Genomic DNA, 23,114 nt, shown 5'->3' with positions numbered 1-23,114 from the left:
TTGGATCACTGAAGGGGTCTGCAAGCATGCTGTCTTCAAACTGGAAATTTCAGTCAGGCAGTGAGAAGGCTGGGAGGACAGGTATCCTGGAGTTGGAGGGTTTCGGGAAGCTCTAAAAAAGAAGCATGATTTTGTGGTCTGAGACTGAAAGGGAGGCAGGTCCACATTTGAGTCTAACTACAGGTGAGCTCCAGGGAGGAGGAAGAGTTCACTGTGTGTAAAGCGCCCGCAGAGGTGGGGGTGCCTGGCTGGCATAGTCGGTTGGGTGTCCAACTCTTGGTTTCGGCTCGGGTCCTGATCTCAGGATTGTGGATCATCAGGCTCTGTGTTCAGTGCAGAGTTGGCTTCAGATTCTCTCTCTCCCTCTGCCTCTCCCTGCTGCGTGCCCGCGCATGTGCTCTCTTTTCTGTCTCTATCTGCCTTTCTTCAATAAATATTTTTAAAAAATAGCCCACAGAGGCTGGGGGGCGGAAGGGTAGGGGGGGACTCCCAGGCAAGCCTATGTTTCATGAAAGATAGGAAGGACAGAAAGAGAACTAAGGACTGCTCCAGGAGAGCACGCAGAGCTTTAAGAAAAGCAGCGTCAAGAAGACAAAGCCCTCAGTGGGCTCTGGATCGTGAAACACAGTAAGACCTGGGGCAAGGGTAGTTTCCTTGATGTTTTTATGTAACATAAGGAAAGGGTGGGCAGGAGGTCAAGGATAAAGGAAGCCTTGGAATGAGAGAATGGAAATCCCAGGTGAGCAATGTAGCTTTCACTAACACTGATGAAATCGTGGCCAGAGGCTCTGGCGGTCTTCTGCAGGTGGAATTCTTAGTCCTTGAGGAGCTGCAGGGTCGGATCGATGCTGGAAGGCTGCAGACAGGCAAATATCCTAATTTCCAAAGGAGAGAGAAGGCCGGTGAAGATGGAAGTAGAACCGGAGGGTCTGACTTGATTTCAGTTCACGTTCTAGAAAGAGCATCTGGTATTGCTTCTTGGCCTTTTGGCCAAGGTCAAGTGTAGTATCTGTTCCTACCAATTTAGGACTCTATCAGAGAACAGTAGAGTAAATGTGTTTTTCCAGCAGGGAAGTGGAGTAGGAGCTTGTTCCTTCTACTCCATACATCCACTGGGTACTGCAGTACCTCCGGGAACGGTGCACCTCCACCTTAGAAAGAAAGGAAGAAAGGATAGCTTGTATGCTTTCAGAGAAGAGGGAGGGACCATTCGGTTACCATGAATTAATAGAGAACGAGTTCTGTCGGGCTTGCCCTGCCCTCCATCTGCTTCACCATGGTGGATTTTCTGCACAGTGTTTGCCAGTCTCTCGTTGGATATCTAGGGATCGGATGCCGAAGCGTGAGCAGGGTGCCGACCTCACGGTGTATACTCAGGTGGGATCCTCACTGCTGTGAGTGGCTGCTGCTGGGAGCCACCCTCAGCCTGTCTGGCGTTTCTCTGCTGAAGATGCTGGTGGCTTGTCCAGCAGATGCAGGGAGAGATGGACTTGAGGTGGTGGGCAGCAGGCAGGTTAGCTCCCGCTGGGAATCCACAGCTATCAGACAGACTCAGTGATGGGGCCAGTTCTAATGAGACTCGAGTTTTGAATGGGGACACCTGTGTAAATAAGCCTACAGGTTGACAGAGGACCATGGAGCTGCGGCTGGTCAGGGACTCGGTCAGGTGTGGGGTTGTGGCTTCCTGCACCCTAGAAGGAGTTCTGGCAGAAGTGCAGGAGCTCCTAGTGCCCTTCGTGAAGGCTGGGGCCGCCAGGATGGAGGTGCTCTAGCCCTGTTGAGCTCTGTGTCGGCCAGCACTATCTGGAGGATTGCATTTGGGGCCCCACGTGTGCAGAGAGGCTGGCAAACTGCAGGTGGCCAGTTCAGGAGCAATTGCGGTGGTGGATGGAGGAGTGGTGCTTGTTCCGCACCTCTGTCTTTGAAGTCACACTTCTGATGCTTCTGTTTTTGTGGTCTCTCCCAGGACACCTCTGGGGCAGATACTGTGTGGCTGGGCCAGGGGCCAGTGGGTGGCCAGCATGCCAGGCGCGTGAGTGCGTGCGCGACTTGTCCTCTCTCCACAACACTGTGTGCTTGGGCATTCCAGCTTCATTCCCGCGGTTGAGTTAACGCTGGTGGATAGTACAGAGAGTTGAGTTCGGTTCTTGACGAATGCAGAGTCAGGTAACAGCGTCACCATCAGGGTTACAGAGCAAGAGCAGTTGGCAGTTTCCTTTGTAACCTCAGAGGGGTAGCCTTGGAGAGAAGCAGTCCTTGTTTACACACCCTGCTTGTTCCCTGAAGGACGCACAGAAGTTAGGAGAACCGAGTGAAATTTGGGCCGGCCGTTCCAATATGCTCTTGCAGTCCCACTCTGCCCTTTGCCCCACTAGCTGCCTCCTCACTTTGCTGTGACTTGTCCATTTCATAAGCATGCAACAGTCGGTTGAGTTTCCTTTTAAACAAGTCAGACATGACTAGTTGGGCCTGTGTGTTCCAGCAGCCACAGATCTCTTACCTCTCTGTTGTGGCTAGAAGATGCTCTGCTACACCCTCCCATGTCCCTGTCCAGTAGCCGATCCAAAAACAGGCAAGATTGGTCTTGTGCAACTTCTTAGAAAAGGAAACAGTGACTCTCAGGGATTAGTGTGGATTCACCAGTTGCCTGAAAATGACCTATTGAATAGTTTCTAGAATTTTCTAGAAATACATATTCTTCCCTAGTCTAGGGCTCAGATCCTATGTGGCAGCTGTGGTCCTTGAGCAACTTCTCTTTGCACAACGTTAGCTATGGAAAATTCTTGTCCAGACTTGATGTTCACACAACCCGTATGTAGCTTGCAGGAAATACTTTAAGAACAAAACTATAGTCTTTGTTCCTCTGATTATAAAGTTATTCTTGCTCATCATAAAATAAATAAAGGCCCCTAAACTTCAAATAATACAGAAATGTCAGGCACGAGAATGAGCGCTTTGTCTCATCCACAGAAGATGGGTAATAATGGGATGTTTCCGAACTTTTAAAGTAGTGTTTTATATGATGTGTAACTTTGCTTTCATAAGTGCCTTGGGGTTTTTTTGCTCTGCTTTGACTTGCCCCTTTTCACTCAATGATATGTTTTAGTGATTTTTCCATGACTCATGCAGACCTCTCTTGTTTTTAACAGTCATGTAGTCTGTCATGTGAGGGGACCATTTTGTGTTTCACCACTTCCCTGTTCTCAGATACATGAGCTGGTTTGAAATTTTCACTGTAATTATTATTGTTACTATTATTTTAAGGATTTTACTTATTTGAGAGAGGGAGAGCACAGAGGAGGAGGGAGAAGCAGACTCTCCACTGAGTAGAGAGCCCGATGTGGGGCTCGGTCCCAGGACCTTGAGATCATGGCCTGAGCCAAAGGCAGGCGCTTAACCGAGCCACCCAGGTACCCCAAATTTTTACTGTTAACAACCACTCTCAGACATCAGTCCTTCGAGGCATTCTGTTCTTTTTTGCCTCTTACTCTTTTTAGTCGTTGGAACTGGATCGGTAGTGTCCTGCTCCCCTGGTACCGTGCTGCTCTGACGGCCTGGAGCCCAGTAGTAGCCTCAGTGGGAACTAGAGGCTTGTTGGAAATGCAGACCCTTAGACCGTCCCCTGGCCTTCTGGCAAACAAGCTCCGGGGTGAGCCTCATGCACATGTGTGCTTGGATAGCACTGCTCTGGCACATTTGCACTGTGCACTTCCTGGAGCCCACTTTGGATGGCAGCTCTGGCTGTGCCGAGGGGTTTCACTACCTGGGATAGGATTTCTCTGGGTCTGGATATAGTCAGATGCATCTAAAACACCGGGAGCACGGTCTTGCTCTCCTCATTTAACCTGGGTGGTTCAGAGACTGCTGTGCCTGCCCTAGAATGTTTGACACACTTTCTCTTTGAAGAATGTCTTCTCTCATCTGTGCACACACTATTTGCCCAGTGCAGAGGGCTCATTCCTTGTTTTGTTCTATAAGTCTTTGTTTATGGGCCTCTCCGAGCTTTCTTTTTTAGTATTTTAAAATTTTTACGTAGTCTCTACACCCAACGTGGGCCTCTAACTCACAACCCCAAGTATAAGAGTTGCATGCTCTACCTACTGAGCCAACCAGGTGCCCTGCCCTCTCTGAAATTTTACACAGATGAGCTACTAACTTGTTTCTTAAAGTTTATTTATTTATTTAAATGATCCTTGCACCCAGTGTGGGGCTCGAACTCAACCCAAGATCAAGAGTCAGTGCTCTACCGACTGAGCCAGCCAGGCTCCCCTGAACCAGCTGTAACTCTGGTTAGCTGTATGCAAACCTGTGAAGGAATGAGCGAGAGAGGTCTCTTTCTTTCTCTGCTGGGTCAGGTTTGGTTATATTACAACAGCTGTTTTGTGGGGTCCCACTCAGTCTTAGCTTGGTGGACACGTGAGCATTATTCAGCATGAGACAATAGCTGGGTTATTGCCACAGAAAGAAGACGACAGAGTAGTTGCCAGAGGTGTGCATGTGAGTAGCCCTTACTGCCCCGTGTTGGAGGTACAGAAGAGGGGTGCCCCTGGAATGCCATTCTGTACAGATCTACACTTAGGAGGGCTGACAGTGACTGAAGAAGGACTCAAAATTGAAAGTCAGGAGACTGGCTCCACCAAGTCAGGGTGTGGCTTTGGGTTAGCTCCTCCCCTTTTGCTTGAAGTGTTCACAACCTGTTACAATGAGGGCTTATCTCAGACTGCAGCCATGTGGCCTCTCCTCTTTGTGAGCTGTTTGTGTGTTTTGTTTGGGTTCTGGTTTTTTTCAAAACCAATAAGAGCTTTAATGACTTGAGTAGTTCCGGGGGCTTATGAATGGAAAAGGGCAGCCCGAGAGAGATGGAGTGGCTTGAGCAGCACAGGTTCTAAGAAGTGGCCATGCCCAGGTTCTCACCTAGTTCCAATCGACTGTTCACATTCCAGCTTGTCTGCATTGGTGTGAGCTGCCAGTACTAGGTTGTTGGTTTTCAGCCCACCTCTGACTGTAGACCAGATACTGGGCTATTTCTTTTCTCTAAGTAGTTACTGCCTGGCTTTTGGTAGAAAGGGTCTTGTGCTATCTGTAAGCTAACGTGTACTTCCCTGCATGTCCTCGTCATTAGTCTTGGTTTCACGAGTCTCATGACTCTAATCTTTTAGATGGTTCTGAGTCCCTTTTCATCCATCTGAAGATGGTCATCTGATAACCATAGTCTTTGGAGGAAGATGAGGCTTTAAGTAAGTGAAATAAGTTCTTTGAAATGTTACTACTACTGTAACTGCTGCTGACCTATATATACCTTTGCCGTATATCTTCCTAGAGGTTTTTATACCTTGATCGCCGCTACCACTTGCTAGGTGTTCCATATACTGCAAAATAATTTTAACAGCTCTCCAAAGAAGAAACGGGGGTTTAGAGAAGCTCAAAAACCTCTCCTGAGCCCCCACAGCTGCCTGTTGGCAGCGCCAAGAAATCAAACTAGAACAATGTGACTTCCATGCCTGGGTTCTTTCCCTACAGAGTCTGACTGCTTCTACCTGTTTCTAAGAAACAGGATCAGGGGGGTGCCTAGGTGGCTCAGTCGGTTAAGCATTCGACTCTTGATCTTAGCTCAGATCTTGATCTCAGGGTTGTGAGTTCAGGGCTCCCGTTGGGCTCCATGCTGGCACCAGTTGCCCACTGTTGAACATTGAGTCCGTCTTCCCCCGTTTTTCTGGTCATAAACAATGGAAAACCTCCCTCAATTGCTGTTTTGCATGCTCATCAGCTAGGCCAGGTGCTATGGGCCTCTCAATGCTGTTTGAAGCATCTGCCAATGTTGCTATGTTAGCACACATTGCACTGGCAGGACTGAGCCCCAGTAGGCTCCGGTGGAGTGCGGGGAAGGGTGGGCTGAGTGAGCAGGGTGGATGGGTCAGGAGTGGTGAGAACTGGGGTGCAGCATTTTGAATGCTGGTTCTTGAGTTTGTACCTAACCTCCATGTGGTTGAGGGCTGGGTTGCTCCAGTGGCACTGCCCCATGGTCACAGATGTGTGTGCATGTTTGAGCAGTGGTCAGAGGTTGGAGTGGAGCAGGAGAGCCTAGATGTAGGGAGACCAACTTGGAGGTTACTGGAGGGAGAGCTGCCGGTGGCCTGAACCAGGGCATGGTAGCAGGGGTGGTGAGGGGCAAGTTGGAGGGGTACTGACGAGAGAAGGGGAGAAGCTGGTAGGAATGCCAGGTTTCTGAGGCTGAGGTGCTGGTGGTTCTGCCAGGGGGCACTCACGGAGTGGCAGTGCCAGAGGTGCGCTGGGCGAGAAGGGAGCCGGCAGAGCTCACTGAAAGGTGGCTGGTCAGCAGGATGGCGTGCTGTGGCAGTTTCAGGGAAGGGTTGAGGGATGGCGGAGAGGGATGTGCTGACAGCACGGCTACTTCCCTTGAGATGGAGGGGAAAGGAAACATGCCAGGAGAGGCAAGCCTGGGGTAGAGACCTAGAGACTGCAGGTTGGAGGATGTGGGTGCCACAGAGGAAGAGAGGGATGCTCAGAAGAGAGACTGGTGGCAGTCCTGGTTCCTCACAGGGCCCCGGGGCAGGAGCATGTGGTGGTGTGGAGTTGGGTGGAGCAGGCCTCCTCGTTGGAGAAGTTGGCCTGGTGCTTAAGGAAAGCATTGCATCTTTAAACAAGTTGGCTGCAGTGGTGGGAGCGGGGTCTGGGCTTTGGTCTTGTGTCTACTGCGCCTCAGCGCTGATGTGGGCAGCTTTTTCCCTGCCCAGGTCCTTGTGCTCCTTTCTCTTGAGTTTGAGAACTGCTTTCCCAGCCCAGAAGCCTAGGGGGGTGGGGGGAGGGTGCTCTGTCCTTTTTCTTTCTCCCATGTGATCTTCCCATGTGGGTCTTTCTAAATTGTGGTAAAATTACACATATTGTCCAGTTAACCATCTGAACCATTTTTCAGTGTCTGAGTCGGTAATGTTGATGAGTCTCTGTGCACTGTTGTACAACCAAGCTCCAGAATTCTTTTCACCTTATGAAAGTGAAACTATACCCATTCAACAGCCTGGGGCTCTGACCTCCTGAGCCTGCCTTCCTCCTGGTCCTTGGAACCGCTGTTCCAGTGGTGCTGGGATTGTTCCAGCCGGGCTTCCTGATGCTGTTTTTGCTCCCCCAGTTGGTCCCCCTTTCCCTGGAAAACTGACCCTGCTACCCCTGCTTCCAGTGCCTTCCTAGCACCTTTGGCATAAACGCTTGACACCCAGTTTTTTCAGGATGTGATCCCTCCCTGCAGCCCTCTGCTCTGTGCTCTGGCCTCCCCAGGTCATGAACTGGCCATATGGGTCCCCATCCTCAAGTGTTTCTGTGGCCTCTGCCTGGAAACCCGCCCCCTTCTCATGGTGGCCCAGCTAATAACATCACCTCTTCGTGCTTCTCTGAGGTTTCTTATGCTGAGTCTACTCTGTGAGATCTGCGCCATTAGCTGGCTTAGGTGCCGGGCAGCCTGTGAGGGGCGGCATGGGAACCTGGTCTTTTCTCCTGTAGGCCAGTCAGCTCTGCGCCAAGGGCTGGGCACACGCCAAGGGCTGCGTAAACCTTAGGGCCTGTATAGTAGGGGTAGGGAGATTGGGACAGCGTCAGGCCTGCACCCAGGTTGAATTTGTCAGACTGCTGTGCCAGGTGTTGTAGATTGCAAGCCCACATCTTCAGGTCTCCTGAGCTCCCACAGTAGGGACCCCAGGGGCGTTAGAAAAACACAGGGTCTAGACTCCCCCAAAGTGCTCACTGGGGGCCTCTGGTCTGAGACAGGCTGCTTCTGAGTGCTGATCTGGGCAGCTGTGGGCTCTGGCTAGTGAATTATTATTGCACACTCGTATCCTTGGTCTCTACATCCCTGCTTGGAGACTGGCAGCTGGCCATCGTCCCTCTGGAATCGCTGGGAGTGTAGCCACACGGCAGCTCCTACTGGGCTGTTTCGAGTGTTCAGAGGGCCACACTTTTCTCTACTTTTGCTAAAGTGTCAGAGTCAGAATAGTGCTCACCATCCAGATGCAGGAAGGTCTACCCCTCCATGTGTAATGACCTGAATTTGATCCACAGGGATCTCTTCTTTTCTGCCTACCCCACCGGGCTGGATGGTGTCACTGCAGTCAGCCCCTGCAGTCAGATGGGGCTGCCTTTGTGCTTCTCTGCCAGGTTCCTCTCCTTCATGGCCAGTGATCTGAAGGCTAGGTTGTCTGTTTGAAGGCAGTCGAGTCCCTTTTAACCCACAAGGTAAAATCCATCCAGACCCTCTGAGGCAATCAAGGGGTTCTGTTTTGCCTTCAGGTCAGCGCTGCATCTCCCTGATGTTCAGGTCTGCAGATAGGTGATTCCTGTGTCACTACTGGGGTGTGCGTGCGTGCGTGCATACACTCTGGGCAGGGGCCAGTGGCCAGTCTGGGCTCTGTCATGCTTTAACCATGGCCACTTCCCCCTCCTCTCCATAGTGACCCATGCCCTGAGAGGCAGGCTGGTATGACCAGAGTGGGATTTGGAATTGGACCTGAGTTTGGATCCTGGGTCTGTTATTGGCAGTTTGGTAACCTTGGGAAAGTCACTTAACTTCTTGAGCTTTTCCCTGGTGTGAGGATTGAGGTGATTCGGGTGATGTTCTGCACATCATTTCTGGCACATGGGGAGTATTTAGTAAATGGTAGCACTTCTCAGTATCCCCTGAATAGTGATAAGGGTTTTGTGGGATTTTCCCAACTGTGTGGTAGGCAATGCCAAGCTCAGGCTAAGAGACGAGAAGGCCCAGTTTTGGCCTCAGGGACCTTGTGTTCTGAGTCGGGCATGGCGGTGGCAGAGTAGAGTGAGATAGGCTATGCAGTAGGAACAGAGAGGGTTGGGGGACACGCATCCTGAGGACACCCAATTAGATGGTACTTGGGGGCTCTCAGCACTGGCCAGGCCCTGGAAACAACCCGGGGCTGCTACTAGCTTTGTTGACGTAGATGACATAACCATTTATAGAGGCAGAAAAGGATAGCCCCCACCCCCCCAACATGACAGCTTCAGCAGTGGGAGTCTCCTGGCCACTCCCATTTTATCTCCCCACCTCCACTGTGCCCTGGCTGTGGATTATTTGGTTTTTTTAAAAGATTCTATTTATTTAATTTTTATTTGAGAGAAAGAGTGTGTGTGCATGCACACGCCCTAGTAGGGCAGAGTGCATGGGGCAGAGGGCGAGGCAGTGTCTCAAGCAGACTCTGCACTGAGTGGAGCCCAGTGCAGGCTGATCTGTGTGTCTCTCATGAATAAATAAATAAAACCTTTTATTTATTTATTTTTTTTAAATCTTTATTTATGATAGTCACAGAGAGAGAGAGAGAGAGAGAGGCAGAGACACAGGCAGAGGGAGAAGCAGGCTCCATGCACCGGGAGCCCGATGTGGGATTCGATCCCGGGTCTCCAGGATCGCGCCCTGGGCCAAAGGCAGGCGCCAAACCGCTGTGCCACCCAGGGATCCCTAAATAAAACCTTTTAAAAAAGTAAAATCATAAGCAACACTAACATCTCATCTATAAGAACTTTATAGTAACAAGTTCATAATGTAAACTTGGTAGTGTCTACTCACGTTTCCCTGATTGCCATGCAGGTTTGGGGTTTAGGTTTTTATAGTTTGTCTCTTTAAATTGTTGTCTAGAATAAGGTAACTAGGGGATTTTTAAAATCCTGATGCTCAGGCCTGCTGGAAGATCGAGTGATTTGGGTGGAGGCCCCATCACAGAACATCAGGTTTGGGTTTGGCCTTCAGTTCTATTGGTCTGTCACTCCATCTGCTGCTATATTGGCTGTTGTCATTTTTCTAAGACTATGACTAGAATAGAAAAGTGCTGCAGACCTAGGCACTGGGTAAGTCTTACAGAAGTCTTCCCTGCAGCTGCCCAAGGCCCACTCATCCCAGTTATAGCATGCAGTGTCCTGTGGGTGCTGGGCCAGAAGGGACTCTCATGACAGGACAGCAGTAAAGCAGGTGGGGGGGAGTTCTCTACATGTTGTCCAGGAAAGACCATCTGACGTGCATTGGAACAAGCGTCAACTTTTAAAATACAGATCGTTCAGTTCTTTGGGACTGAAGAATTCTCTTCCTCATGCTCTAAAAGCAGATGGTGAATGAGCTCCTCCTTTTTGGGGCAGGATGCCAAGCAAACAGAGATTCCTTCTTTCTGATTCCAAGGTCACTGAAAAAGCCTGACGTTCCAGGAGGGCCCCTTTTTGAGGCAAAGGGTAGGGGAGTGGGGAGCAGGTTTCTAGTGTGTAGGCTTAAGGTGCTCAGGCTGTGAAGGAGCATGCTGGTATCACTGATGAATTGGGCTTGCCACTTAGTCATTTTAATTCATTTAAACTGAAAAGGACACATGTGGCAAGTGGCCTCCACATCATCAGTATAGCTGAAGCCACCTCTCAGTCCTTTACGCAGATGCCCTGGTCCAGGCAGGTTTCCCAGGCTCTGAGCATGGCATGTTGCCTGGAGGCACTGCCTTGTTTCCTTTCGACTCAAGTTACTACTGTGCTGGGCACACCCAGGGCTGATGGCTCCCTTTCTCCCACTCCCTCAATTTCTCCAGTCACCAGGTAGGATACCCGCATATTTGAACCCTCCTTGTCTGCCCTCATTCAGTTGCTGTCTGTCCCCTGGGTTACACAGCTCTCCTAACAGGTTTCAAGAAAGCAACATGAGAAAGCTCAAGAAATAGTTTGCTCCTGTCCACTGGTTCTCTTTAGCTCTAGGGGGTGGATGGCCACGTGCTTCTGCTCCTGTCCCTTCTAACTGGCTTCACTGGCCTCAGGGTGGGTGAGTACTCCCTGGCCATGAGCTGGAGTTGAGGTGAGCATCGGTATTTATCCTCATCCTAGTCCCCCTCCCCATTTTCTACAACCTCTGTACATGAGAGCTAAGAGGCCATTTGAGGTGACTTTCCCTGCATCTTAAACTATTTCTGCTGTTCTCCTGCCTTCTTCTTATGATTCTAAACTGTTTAAGGTTGTGTGTTTCCTGGGATCGTTTCTGTCATTATTACCATTCGACTTTGCCCAAAGCCTTTCTTGGGACATCACCTGGCTTTTGGTTCCTTGTCAGGGTGGCCTTTCCTTCCTTCTCCATGTTTTTTCCTGGACAGGTGGGCTGAGTTCACCCAGAACCCACCAGCAGCCCTGCCAACCTTTGTCTGGCACAGGGTTGCAATCAGCCTGGAGAGTCAACAGGTGGCACTGTGACACTAGCTTGTGCCCAGTGGGCAGTGGGCTGAAGGGGAGTTGCTTGCCTACTTGTCCCTGTGTTGGGGTCCCAATGACTCAGTGACCCAACTCACCTGTGGGCATGGCACCCAGGAGATGCCTGGTAAATGCTAAGCGGGCAGTATTAGCAACAGGGTCGAGGTGAGGGTGTTACCACAACCATAGAAAATTTTAGTTGGCACTTTGGAGAATGCTCCCCTTGCTTGTGCCTCACACCCTATGAAGTCAATGTTTGCCTCCTCTATTTGCCCACAGGAGGGAGATGGGATTGGTGCAAAGCACATATGAACCTCGTCTTCCCTACTTGATATGGTTGGCACTGTTTCTTTAGTGTCCACATAGAGAGTCTGTTTCTCTCTCTTTCTGTTGTTTATTCAACCTTTTATAAAAGCATGAGAGCTCCACTCAGAGTCCAAGAACATCTTACAAGAAAGCTGAGTTGAATTCAGGTATTTGGGGATGACCTTGGTCTGCCAAGGACACATCTAGGTGTTCTTAAGGTTTATGTGCTGGCTTTCCCATCCATCACTGGGTGCATTTAACCTGGTCCCTGGGTCCCTCTGTCAGCCTTGTACTTCGGCAAATCCCTTTGACTTGTGGGTTCTCATGTGCTGTCCAGAAACGGATGGCTCAGAACAGTTTTGTGCGTGATAGTACTCGGACAGTAGAGCAGAGAGTGTTGGAGGTTAAGGGGCAGGAGACAGCAGAAAACCAGTACATCAGCCTTTCCTCCAGGATGATGTCTTGGGGGCAGGTGCAAAGACTTGGGCCCCGTATATGAAGGGCAGTTCCAGGAGGCCAGCCCCTGGGCTTGCTGCTCTTGGCTTGGCCCTGGGCCCCCCCGGCCTTGGTGCTGAGTGTTTTTCCACCTGCCTCTTAGCTACCACTGCAGTCCCAAGCCTGGCTTGCTCATCAGCACGGTTTTCCACTGTACTTCTCCACTGCTGGTCCCTGTCACCCTGTTGTTGCCTGTGTCCTGTTGCTGTGGCTGGGCAGAGGGAAAGCAGAGCCGGGGAGAGCTGTGGCTTTGGGGAACAGAGGATGACTTGGAGAGGTGGTAAGGGGGAGCACAGAGTAAGAGCAGTGTGGCCAGCCACGTGGGGGTGTGCGGAGATGCTGTGGGAGAGCCGAGATGGGGGCCCAGGAGGAGTAGGAAAGGGTTTTGGGGGAAGGTGGTGATTGAGTTGGTCTGAGTCACCAGAAGAGGGGAGGCTATCACAGACGAGTGCTGTGGCATGGAGACCAGGCGAGCGAGAACCCGGTGTGTTCAAGAACGGTTAGCCGTTGGTGTTCCTGGAGCAGAGCAGGGCCCTCCATGGCTGGCAGGGGGAGAAGGCCCAAACTGGCATCGGAGGGTTTAAGCAGAGGGGTGACGTGATCAGGTTGCCTCGGAGAAAGATCACTCTGGTTGCTTTTGGAGTGTGGATTGCAAAGCCATATTGTCATGGATAGGAAGGAGGCTACTGGGAGCTGTTCATCACCCAGGACACGAACACTGAGGCCATCCCCGTTGGCAGTGGGGATGACCTGGAGGTGGTCTGTGTGGAGGTGATGTGGACAGGACTGGGCTGGGGCTGGGGGGAGAAGGGCGCGATGGGGCACATGCAGACTGTGGGTAGACCGGCTACACCCTTCAGTACAGGGGGGTACAGGGATGGTCTGCCCACAGACCGACTGGGCTTGGCTCAAGGACCCCCAGGGGCCAGCCTTTAGGAGACAGTTGGGTGTGAGGGCCTGGCCTGAAATGAACCCTGTCGGTGATGAGATGGGTGGGCAGTGAGGGTTGCTTGAGTCAGGGGCGGGGGAGAATCCTGCAAGGAGGGCCACCTATCAGCTGCGCCAAGTGCTGCCGAGCGAGCGCTCCAGGGGTTTCAGGGCACTCCTTGGAGCAGGTGGTTAGGCCAGCGGTGGTCCTGGTAGTGACTTGAGCAGGGCAAGTCCTAGGTTGGTATAGGTTGCCAAATGGAGGGAGGGAGGGAGAGGGAGGGAAGAGAAGAGAAGAGTGGCTTGGGCCAGCAGGAGGGAGAGCTCCTTGAGAACAAGGTTCCTGGAGGGAAGAATTAGCATAGCAGAGTTGTCCAGGGCAGGGTTGGAAGAACAGGTCTAACAGGAAGCCGGAGGACGTGGACTCAGGGTCTGGGGTTGGCAGGTGCTGGAGGGCGCCTGCTCTGGTGGCTCCTGTCCTGCACTGAGGGAGAGATCCTGAGGAAGGGCTGTGAGCTGGAGCAGGCTGCGGTTTCAGGAGGCTCTTTGATCAGTTCTTGTGCTAGGGTCTTTGTGTTTGCCTGGGCTCATGGTGGTAGCCCTGGCTCTCCATAGCTGGGGACGGGCTTGGAGGGCACTGAGGAAAACCGGACCCCTGCTGCATTGCTACTGTTGGCACCACCATCCTGGGCCCGGCCTCCTTGGATAACCTGGGGGACAGCCATGGTCACTTACGACGCTGCTGGAGTCCTGTTCTTGTCGGCCACCTGCCTGGCCTTGTTGTGACAGGAGGTGTGTCACTCTTGGGCTTATTTGCCCTATCTTTGCTTGCTGGGTCCACCAGGTGGCACACGTGCCCTCCCCCCAGCTTGTCGCCATCTGGGAGGAGGGGCCTCTTCAACATCACCAGGATCTGCTGAGAGCTGCCGGAGTGCTCAGAATAGGGAGGTTGGGGCTTAGTCAGACTTGCCTTTCTTTCTGGGTCCCTCCGGTGACTTCTGCCCTGCTGACATAAGTCAAGTGTGTTGTTTCTCTCTGGCTTCTGGGGTGCTTGGTAGCTCCTTCCTCTTCCAGGGCTCCAGCCCAGTGGGGGGCAGGCTGGTGTATAGTCAGGGGCTGAGACAGGGAAACCTGAGCCCTGGGCCACGAGGTCCAGCTGCTAATTTTAGAGAGCACATGTCATTGGAAACTCTCCCATCCTGCCAGGAACCAGCAGCCTGGCTTTCCCCATGCTGCCAGGGGCCCCTGGAGCCTTTCCGCAAACCAGGAAGCATGATGGGCTTCTGAGGGCCCCTGTGTGCCTACCTCTCCTGCCCCTGCCCAGTACTTATTCCTGACGGGGACTGTGCCACGGCCCATGCCAGCAGGGGAGTGCACCTGGTTTCTTGCCCCATGCCCTCGGGCCGTCTAAACTACAGGTGTCCACGAGAACCCTGTGAAGGCTGGCCCAGGAGCAGGCATCCAAGGCTGCTTTGTCTCCTCTGAGCAAGCCCTTTGTTGTGGAAACACTGTACAAAGCAGTCTTTCCCTGTTCCCCAGGGGTGCTTGTAGGTGCCTTCCTCATAGCTATGACCAGCCAGGGCCTCTTGTCTCAGGTGTGTGGGGAATGTTCCCTCCCTCCTCCCCACCCCATTTTTTTCTTTTTTATTTTTTTTTACTGTTTGAGCTGTGCCTTTCTCTGTTCCTCTCTTCTCTTGTCAGGTAACATCTCGAGGACAGGGCTGGCTATCAGGGAAATGGAGTGGCAGGTGCCCCCAGCTGCCACCTGTTTGCCCTTCGTGGCTGGTCTGGACCTGAGATGTATGCTTGGGTCCTGCTTCTTCCTTTTCTGTTCCTCCAGCCCCAGAAGACCTTGTTGTAGCAATGTTCTCTAACAGCTGCCTGTAGACCATGTGTAGAGAGAAGAGTCATTTTTGTCCTCCTCTTACTTGGCTTGGGAGTGGTTCCCTCTAAATTGAGAATGGGTGATGGTTCCAAGCTTGGATCTTGGGGTCAGACAGCCTACAATGGGGGCTTTGCCGTGTCCATGTTTGGCTCTTGACCTCTACCAGTTGCCTTAGCCAGTTTCCCCTCTGAAATGGGGCAGTGATTGTGCCTCCCCTATGAGGTGGGTGTTGAGGATTTGGCCCAGAAGCTGGAAGTGCCTCTGGACGCTGGCTGCTCTCGTTTACCAGGGCAAGCCTGACTTCACAGCTAGAAAGATGGTGCTGTGGCTTCTCTGGAACATCCAGGCCCTGAGCTGGAAAGGGCTAGGTTCAGGGTCCTCCAGCTGTAGCCAGGCCTGGCCTGGGGTATCCTGTCAATCTGCTGCTTCCTGTGCCTTTGGGACTGAAGGACAGCCTCAGCTTCGAGCAGCTGTTTTGGGGCAGTATTAATCATTCTGGTGGCAGAAGATGGTTCTTAGGCTCCACCTTTTCCCTTTTGTTGCCAGACCCAGGCTGGCGGCGTCTTGCTTGGCTGCTCTGGCAATCCAAGAGGACAGGTCTAGGCTGGAGGCAGGCTTGGGGCAGGAGCAACCAAGAGAAGTTCATGCCAGCCATTTCCCTTGCTGCTTCTGTTCACTTCTCCCTTCCTTTTCATTTGCAGCCTGCTTAGACGCCTGGTGACTCTCATCTCCCAGCAGGCCACGCTGCTGGCGTCCAATGAAGCCTTTAAAAAGCAGGCAGAGAGTGCCAGTGAGGCGGCCAAGAAGTACATGGAAGAGAATGACCAGCTGAAGAAGGTGAGTTCTACCTGCTGGACTCTGCCACATGACATTCCCTCCGGGCCGCAGTGTCACCGCTGGGAAATGTGTGACACTGCAGCTGTTGGCAAAGCTGAGGGGTTGGGTAGAGGGACAGGGGTGGTTCTCAGTGGGGGTATGTAGGGAGAGGTTGTGGGACTTGACAGGGAAAGGGGCACCCTCGTTGCTCCCTTGTCTCTATGTGCTACATCCAGGTCAGACTCTTTCCTGATAAAACTGACTCTGGTGAGCTGAGCCCTGTGCTATGAAGAACCATGGGCAGGTTAGCATAGAAGAATGCAAGATAAGGCCTGTGGTTTCCTGAGGATTGTATCAGCTCAGGACAAGACAGGGATGGGAAGTGGCCAGTCTCAGAAGGCTTATCCGAGGAGGTGAGGTGTGAGCTAAGCTGGGAAGATGGGTAGATGGGGTTGGATTCATCCACAGGAGGGATAGAGTTGCATGGGCAGGGAGGTGTTTGCTGCTTCTGTCCAGAGTGAGCTCTGGAGCCTGGGGAGAGGAACAGAGGTCATTGGTCAGTTAGGGGTGACTGGCAAAAGTCTCCAGAAGGTAGCAGCAGATGGAGTCATTGGGCGGACTGGTGAACTCCCAGTGCTGCTAAGGAAGAGAGGTAGGGTGTGTGGCCTGTGAAGTGTGGCAGGTGGCCCTGCTGGCCCTTCCCCTTGCCTGGTAGCTGGGAACAAGCAGTGGCCCAGTTCAGTGCTGACATTTCTGAAGGGGCAAGTGCCCAGTGCAGCTTGAGGAATCACACTCAGTGGGGGAGACGGAGCAGGATCGCCTATCTCCCTCCCTCCCTCCCTCCCTCCCAAGTAACCCGTGCCCTTGGCGTTCTTCCTAGGAAGCTGCTGCTGGCGGGGTCAAGTTGGATGGTAAGGATGCCGAGGAGAAGGTAGAAGAGGAGAACAGGAGCCTGAAGGCTGATCTGAAGAAGCTGAAGGACGAGCTAGACATCAACAAGCAAAGTGAGCATTGTCCTCAGGTGTCCCCCAGCCCCTGAAAGTCTGGAAGCTCCACCAGTGCTGGCTGCCCCTCTTGTGCCAAAGTATTAATAACAGATGTGCACTTGGGCTCAGGAGCTGAGTGAGAACGTACAAATGGCCCCCTGCTTATCTAGCTGCTGGGGCTCAGTGGTGCAGTCTCTGTCTGGAGGCCCGGGGAGTCCCAGGTGCTCCGAGACTAGTTCTGGAGCATGTTGGCCAGCAATAGGCCCAGGGAATAGTGCTCTCCGCATGTGGCAGTGTTACTGAAGAGTTCATCTGTTCCCTTCCTGAAAGCCCCTCCCAACACGCTTTTTGCTCTCAGCATTCTGCTCCCTACCTCCTGCTGTCACCTCAATGTTCTCAGACTGTTGGTTCCAGGCCCACAGCCTCCCCGAAGTCACCCATGCCTAGGGCCACTCGGAGTCCCTCCATCAAATGGGCCAGGGGGTCCTTGGTGTTTTCCCGCTTCCCCCATCTGTGCTAGCCAGCCCTCCCCTGCTTCAGGGGCTCGCCCTACAGCTGGCAGGGGAACTTTTCTGGAGAGGAGCACCCTCCTAGACAGCCTCAGTGGGGACACATTCAGACCTGTCTCTGGTGTCTCCAGCAGCTGGATTTTTTCCTCCTAACTAATCCCTATCTTTGTGTTTTCTTTTTCTCCTTATCTGCATCATCTCCAGAACTAGAGAAAGCTGAACGCGAGGCCGTGGCCATGCGGAAGCAGTCTGAGGGCCTTACCAAGGAGTACGACCGTCTGTTGGAGGAGCACGCAAAGTTACAGGTCAGTGGCATGTGTGCTCTGCTCTGCCGGGTCGGATCTGCCCCCCGCACCCTGAGCAGCACCGAGCGGGCTCATCCCCAGCCTGGCCTCCCTCGACAGAGCCTTCAAGAGGCCCTGGTGGTGGGGCTGGCTGCTTTCTTCTTTCCCCCGTTCCCCCTTTCTTCCTCCATTGCTGCTGACTCTGGGTCTAGAGAACAGCCTGCCAAGCAGTGCCAATTTGGGCTCAGCAGCTGGAACTCTTTCTCTAGCAGGAGGGGTGTGGCTTGGCAGATGGCAGCCACTTGCTAAAGTGGCCTTGGTAGTGCGGTGGGCCCTCATGCCTGGCGTCAGTGTCTCTGAGAAGAGCGCCTTCCCCCACACGTGTACCTGGTCTGTGGTGTGGCGCTCCTGACTGGTCCAGGTCCATTGCAGGGACACTCTGCGACTGGCAGCTTGCCTCTTCTGCATGTGGGCTGTGGGGGTGATGCAGGGCTGGGGCGGCCTACCTGCCCCACCCTGCTCCTAGGACCTGTCAAGAGTCTTCAGATTGGCTGAATCTGGAAGCTCAGGTGGCCTGGGAATTGGGCCTGAGGGTCATGTAAATGCCCCTAAGTTCTAACAGTTTGCCTTGTCACTTGGCCTTAATTTGGCCACCACAGTGGCTGAAGAGATAGGGCCCAGGCCCCAGAGGAGGACTGCTTGGCCTCAGTGTAGGGTGGGATCACCAGCAGGACCCATAAAAGATGTGCAGAATTGTGCAGGGCCTGAGCTGGGACTTGGGAGGCACTTGAATGCCAGGTCTGCCACTGGCCCAAGACGGCGGTTGGTGTGGGGTCCTGTGGCTTGAAGAGAAGCATGACAGCAGAGGCGTCCAGCTACACCCCTCTGGTTGGCATTAGGGTCCCAGCCTTTGCTAGAGAGGGTCCACAATCACCTGGGCAGGCCTTTAGGTGTTGCTGCAGGTGGGGTCCCTTGCTCACCTGGTACCTGTTACCTGGGGAGAAGCCAGCAAGCTGGGCCTTTGGGGTGAAGGGGCTAGGGGGTGAAGGGGAGGGGTGCACCCTGTCGACCCGTTGCCTTGTGGTTTCTGTCCCTTCCAGGCAGCGGTGGATGGCCCCACGGACAAGAAGGAGGAGTGAGGCTGCTCCTCCCCACCTGCCACCTGGGCTGTGCCCGCTGCTGCCTGCAGCCCGGCCTCCCCGGTACCTCAGTTCGCCCCCTCTGCTTCCTGTCCCCTTGCACAGCTTGCAGTTCCACGCTCTCCCGGCATACCCCAGGGGACCCAGTTTCTGCCTGCGCAGGATGAATTTGCTGCCATCCCAGCCGGCCAGGCATGAGGCAGGCATTGCTTCCCACTGGGTTGTGCCTCTTTTGTGTTGCGTGTTGTTTGGGGTTCCAGGGCCCCTTGTCTCTGGTCCTGCAGGAGGGTAGACGGTGCAGGCAGAGTAGAGTTTTCCTGGGGCAATAAAGTTCGTTGTTATGTGACTATGATTCGTGCGTGTAACTGAGGCCACCAGGAAGCCGCGTCTTTCTCCCATCACTGGAGGGACCAGGAAGGGAGTGGCGGGGAGTTCTGATAGAGACCCCCAATGTTGGGTCCTAGAGGCCTTCAGGTTATTTTCTTTCAGTTTACTAATCTCTAAAGACCCCCTCATCCTAGGTTGGGCCCAGGCTCATACTTGCTCTCCCTGTCCCTTTGCCTTCTGCTCCCCAGGCAGGCCCTATTTTATGACCACTTGGGGTGTGTCTGACCTGTTGGGTTGGCCACTGGGTCCAGGGAATCTTGGGAGACTCAGTAAACTGCTGGGGCTTCCGGGTGGCAGACTTGCCTGCCTCCTCTGAGTCCTGTTCATCACATTTTAGGACAGATAGAACATGGCAGAGTGCCACCAGTCACTCCCTGCCCCACTTCCTCCTGAAGGTTTGCAGGATGACCTCTGACTCACGCCTACTAAGACAGGAGACTTGCCCTTGACAGTGACCTATGACTGGCCCAGGATAGAGCTAGGTGGTGGGGAGGGTGCCCCCTCTGCTGCCTGCAACCTTGGGAACATGTTGGACGTGCGTACCTGCTTGGAGAGCCTGCTTCTGCTGTGGTCTCCCCCCTTGGCAGTCTCCCTCCCTGCCCCCTCCCGCCGGCCAGCTTCAGGAGGTGGCCTTCAAGACCAGCCTGAGGGCCTGGGTGGCTGGGGCTGCTGTAGCCCCTGTCTTCGATGCAGTGCTCATCCTCTGCTGGCCCTGAGGACTAGGCAAAAAGAACAGGTTGGAGGTATTTTCTTTGGAATTGGGGAGCCCCTGGAGATGTTCGTGTTAGTGGCTAGCTTGTACTCCTACTCCTCCTGGCCAGGCCTTGGGCCAGTGGCTGCCTTCTCCTGTGTCCCCTCCCTGTGCTTTCATGAGCAGCAAGGTGGTGTCTGATGGGTGGTAGGGGTGGGGGACTGTGGGTGAGGCTGTGTGGTTGCTATGCTAAGGCTGAGGGATAGTCCCACTTTTCCAGGAAGTGTTCCCTGACTACCTTGCCCTCCCCCTGAGCTCACCGTTCTGTGAATTTCTAGGGGCCAGAGTCCAAACTGTGGGTTCTTCCCTGGCCAGCTTCGGGTGGCCCCTGAACCCCCATGGTGTCAGGCCCTGGGCCAAGCAAAGAGAATGTTGCACCATGCTGCTTTTGGCATACCCCGCCAGGGGTGGGGGGATGAGATGAGGATGGGGGTAACAGCCCCAACTGGAGGACCACCCACAGAAACTGGCCCGTAGGTTGTTCTAAGCACCGTTTTTTAGCAGCCTCCTGCTCTTGAGTGGGCCTGCGGCACCCCGCCTCCTGGTGCCCCACCCCTGGCTGTGGTAGCCCAGTACGTACCAAGTCCTGGGCTGACTGTTTTTTTTAAACATTTTAAGAATTTTTTCGTTTGAGAGAGCAAGAAAGGGAGAAGAGCAGCAGAGGGAGAAGCAGACTTCCCACCTAGCAGGGAGCCCGATGTGGGGCTTGATCCCAGGATGTTGGGATCGTGACCCCAGCCCGAGGCAGATGCTTAACCCACCGAGCCACCCACGTGCCCCAAGGACTCACTGCTTTCCTTACCTGTCTCCCACTAGATGGCCAGACCCCACATTTGCAGCCCCTACCACAGGGGCAGGTTCCAGAGTAAATGGTGATTACCGCTGCTTTCAGGGCCCCAGCCAAGCAGTCCAACCTCTGTCGACTTCCCTTTTTATGATGTTGATGTTTTCGGAGTCTGGTGGCATTGTGGCAGGTGGCTCATAGGCCATTTGGCAAGAGCCAAAGGTACAGTTGTAGTTGGGGGAGTGGGGATGGTAAGGAGTTGGTGTGAGCCCAGGGTGGGGAGCAGAGCGGGCCTGAGGATGACCCTGGGCTGCAGGCTCTGTTCTGGGGGCGACGAGGCAGGGGCTGTTGCTGGAGGAGTCGACAGGGCGAGGCACATGTGAGGGGCCCGGGACATTGCTCGCATGGCCCGCTGGGGAGGCGCCTCCACATGCCAGCACAGGCCCGGCTTGAGTTGAGTCGGGCCTGCTCAGCCAGTGTTCCTTTCTGAGCTCTGTGGGGACCTGTCCCCTGGTTATTGGTGACCCTCAGACATGGCCCACCCTTGGCTGTATAGTTGAGGGCTAAAGCTCCTCCTCAGTAGGGGGGGCCATGCCTTGCTGGAGAGCAGGGACTGGCCAGGGAGGAACTGCAGGGGCAGCAAGCCAGTCCCTCTGAGGGCCACCACTCCCTTCCCAGGCTGGCGTCCAGAGTGCGCACCAGGCCCCGAAACCTTGACGTACCATCGTACTTTCTCTGTGGGTGTGACCACTCTTGTGTACCTCGTGGACGCAGACTGCTAGTGTCTGTGTCTGGCTGCTTTTCTCAGCATGTTTTTGAGGTTCTTTCACATCATAGTACATGTCAGGGTTTCCTTTTCCTTAAAGCTTTTAGGTACTTAAGGAATCTCTACCCACAATGTGGGGCTCAAACTCGCGACCGAAATCAAGACTCCCGCTCTTCCCACTGGGCCAGGCAGGTGCCCTGCCCCGTTTCTTTCCTTTTTAAGGCTGAATAATATTCTACTACGTGGATAGGCACATTTTATTCATCCATTTCCTCTATCAATGGACACTTGGGTTGCTTCTACACCGCCTTTCTTAATCCCACTCCGGTCAAGCTTTTGCATGCACCCAGCACCCCGGGCCTCCTGTGTGGGTCTCTGGGACCCCGTTGCCGGACCCAGCAAACTTTCTCAGGGCCTCCTGTCTCTTGACCATCAGTGGCCCCCCAGCGCAACCCTATGCTCCCGGCTTCCTGACCATCTCCTCTCTGGGGGGTGGGCCGTGGAAGCGGGAGAGGGGTGCTCATTCCTGTGCCAGGAGGCCACCCTCCCCTCTCGGGGTCCCTCCTGCCCCTCCCCCCTCTCCACTGCCGGCTCCCCCTCTGCCCCCTTGTGAGTGTCCCAGGGCCCCAGGGCCGGGTGCTTGGGCCACTTCTCCCTCTGCCCCTGCTCTCAGTCACCCGTGGGGAGCTTGGGGGGGGGGGCTCGGGGCTGTCAGGGCTGTGTTTACATGCTGAGAACCGCTACTCTTCTCTCTCCAGTCCAGACTCATTGTCCACGTGCTGACTGGATGTTTGCACTGAGGCGACATCTCTGATACAGCAGGCCTAGTTAGCTGCCACCGTCACCCCCACACCTTCTCTCTCATGTCCCTGGGTGCAGGGCCTGCCACCGCCACCCTTCCTGGTGCCCAGGAGCTCAGGATCTGTCTGTGTCTCACAGAGTCTCCTGACTCGTGTCTGAACCCCTCATCACAGCCATCCACACCTCCACTGGCTCCACTTTGCACATGGGTCTCTAATCTGAAGACTTGGCCCTTACGGTGCTAGCACCCCAGTCCCAGTGCTGTTCACCTTCTTGGGTCCTGCTGCAGCTGTCACTGGCCGTGCCAGCACTCCTGCTCACCTTCCCTTCCGGAGGTCACCTGTTCAATGCAGCATTTGGGCAACCCTCAGGAATCTCAGCACCCACGACTTCCCACCCTCGCGTTCCTCTTTACCATCCTCGTCATCCTATCTCCCCAAGTATGTCAGCTCCGGGGGGAAAAGGCTTCTGCCGGCTTCGGTACCTGCTCTCTTCCCAGCTCCCGGAACGGCACCGGGTGGGCGCGGGGACCGAGGAAAGCTCGAGGGGAGGTGGCCTCCCCTACCCCACCCCTGCAGCCCCAACACCCTCCCCGCACAGCCCCCCTCCTGACAAGCAGAGGTGGAGCAGGAGGCAGCTTTGGAAAATGACAGGTTTTTATTGCTATGTTTGCAGTGGCTTTTTAGCACAGTAAGAATGTCCCCGCCGGACCCCCACCCTCACCCGGTCCCACCCCTCCGACCGACGTCGGGGTGGCGTGGGGGAAGCCTTTCTAGGGTCCACTCGGCTGTCTCGGGATCGGACGTGACACACACGTGGGTTAATTAAAGCTGCTACATGGAAGACTCGAGACGTGGGAAGCGCATCAGCTTTAAGCTCGCAGGTGGGAGCCCGGCCCGGGATCCCTTCCCCGGCTGGTGCCCACCTCAGATCCCTGCGGTCGTGCCCGGCCCCGGGGGGCAGGGCGCACGTGCCAGGCGAGCGGCCCCGGGGTCCCGGCACCGCATCCACCTGTGGGCAGCGGGGGCATGGGGGGTGTCCCCGGAGGC

The 23,114-nt window shown here is 54.2% G+C and overlaps 1 protein-coding gene and 1 pseudogene across 3 annotated transcripts in view; both read left to right on the top strand.

Annotated features, from left to right (window-relative positions):
* The window catches only part of BCAP31 (B cell receptor associated protein 31), a 30,024-nt gene extending 11,096 nt beyond the window's left edge, over positions 1 to 18,928 (top strand). For all 3 annotated transcript variants that reach the window (XM_072744922.1, XM_072744923.1, XM_072744924.1), the window contains exons 5-8: positions 15,544 to 15,679; positions 16,539 to 16,662; positions 17,358 to 17,458; positions 18,538 to 18,928. In XM_072744922.1, the coding sequence (XP_072601023.1) occupies positions 15,544 to 15,679; positions 16,539 to 16,662; positions 17,358 to 17,458; positions 18,538 to 18,576 (400 nt within the window). In that variant the 3' untranslated portion in view covers positions 18,577 to 18,928. The remainder of the gene's footprint in view (positions 1 to 15,543; positions 15,680 to 16,538; positions 16,663 to 17,357; positions 17,459 to 18,537) is intronic.
* Positions 971 to 1,150, top strand: LOC112911514 (U2 spliceosomal RNA; annotated as a pseudogene).
* Positions 18,929 to 23,114: the final 4,186 nt, after the last annotated feature.

Source organism: Vulpes vulpes, chromosome X, assembly GCF_048418805.1.
Source record: "Vulpes vulpes isolate BD-2025 chromosome X, VulVul3, whole genome shotgun sequence".
Lineage (NCBI taxonomy): Eukaryota > Metazoa > Chordata > Mammalia > Carnivora > Canidae > Vulpes > Vulpes vulpes.
The sequence above is the reverse complement of the archived record's forward strand: the minus strand, read 5'-3'. Positions and strand labels throughout refer to the sequence as shown.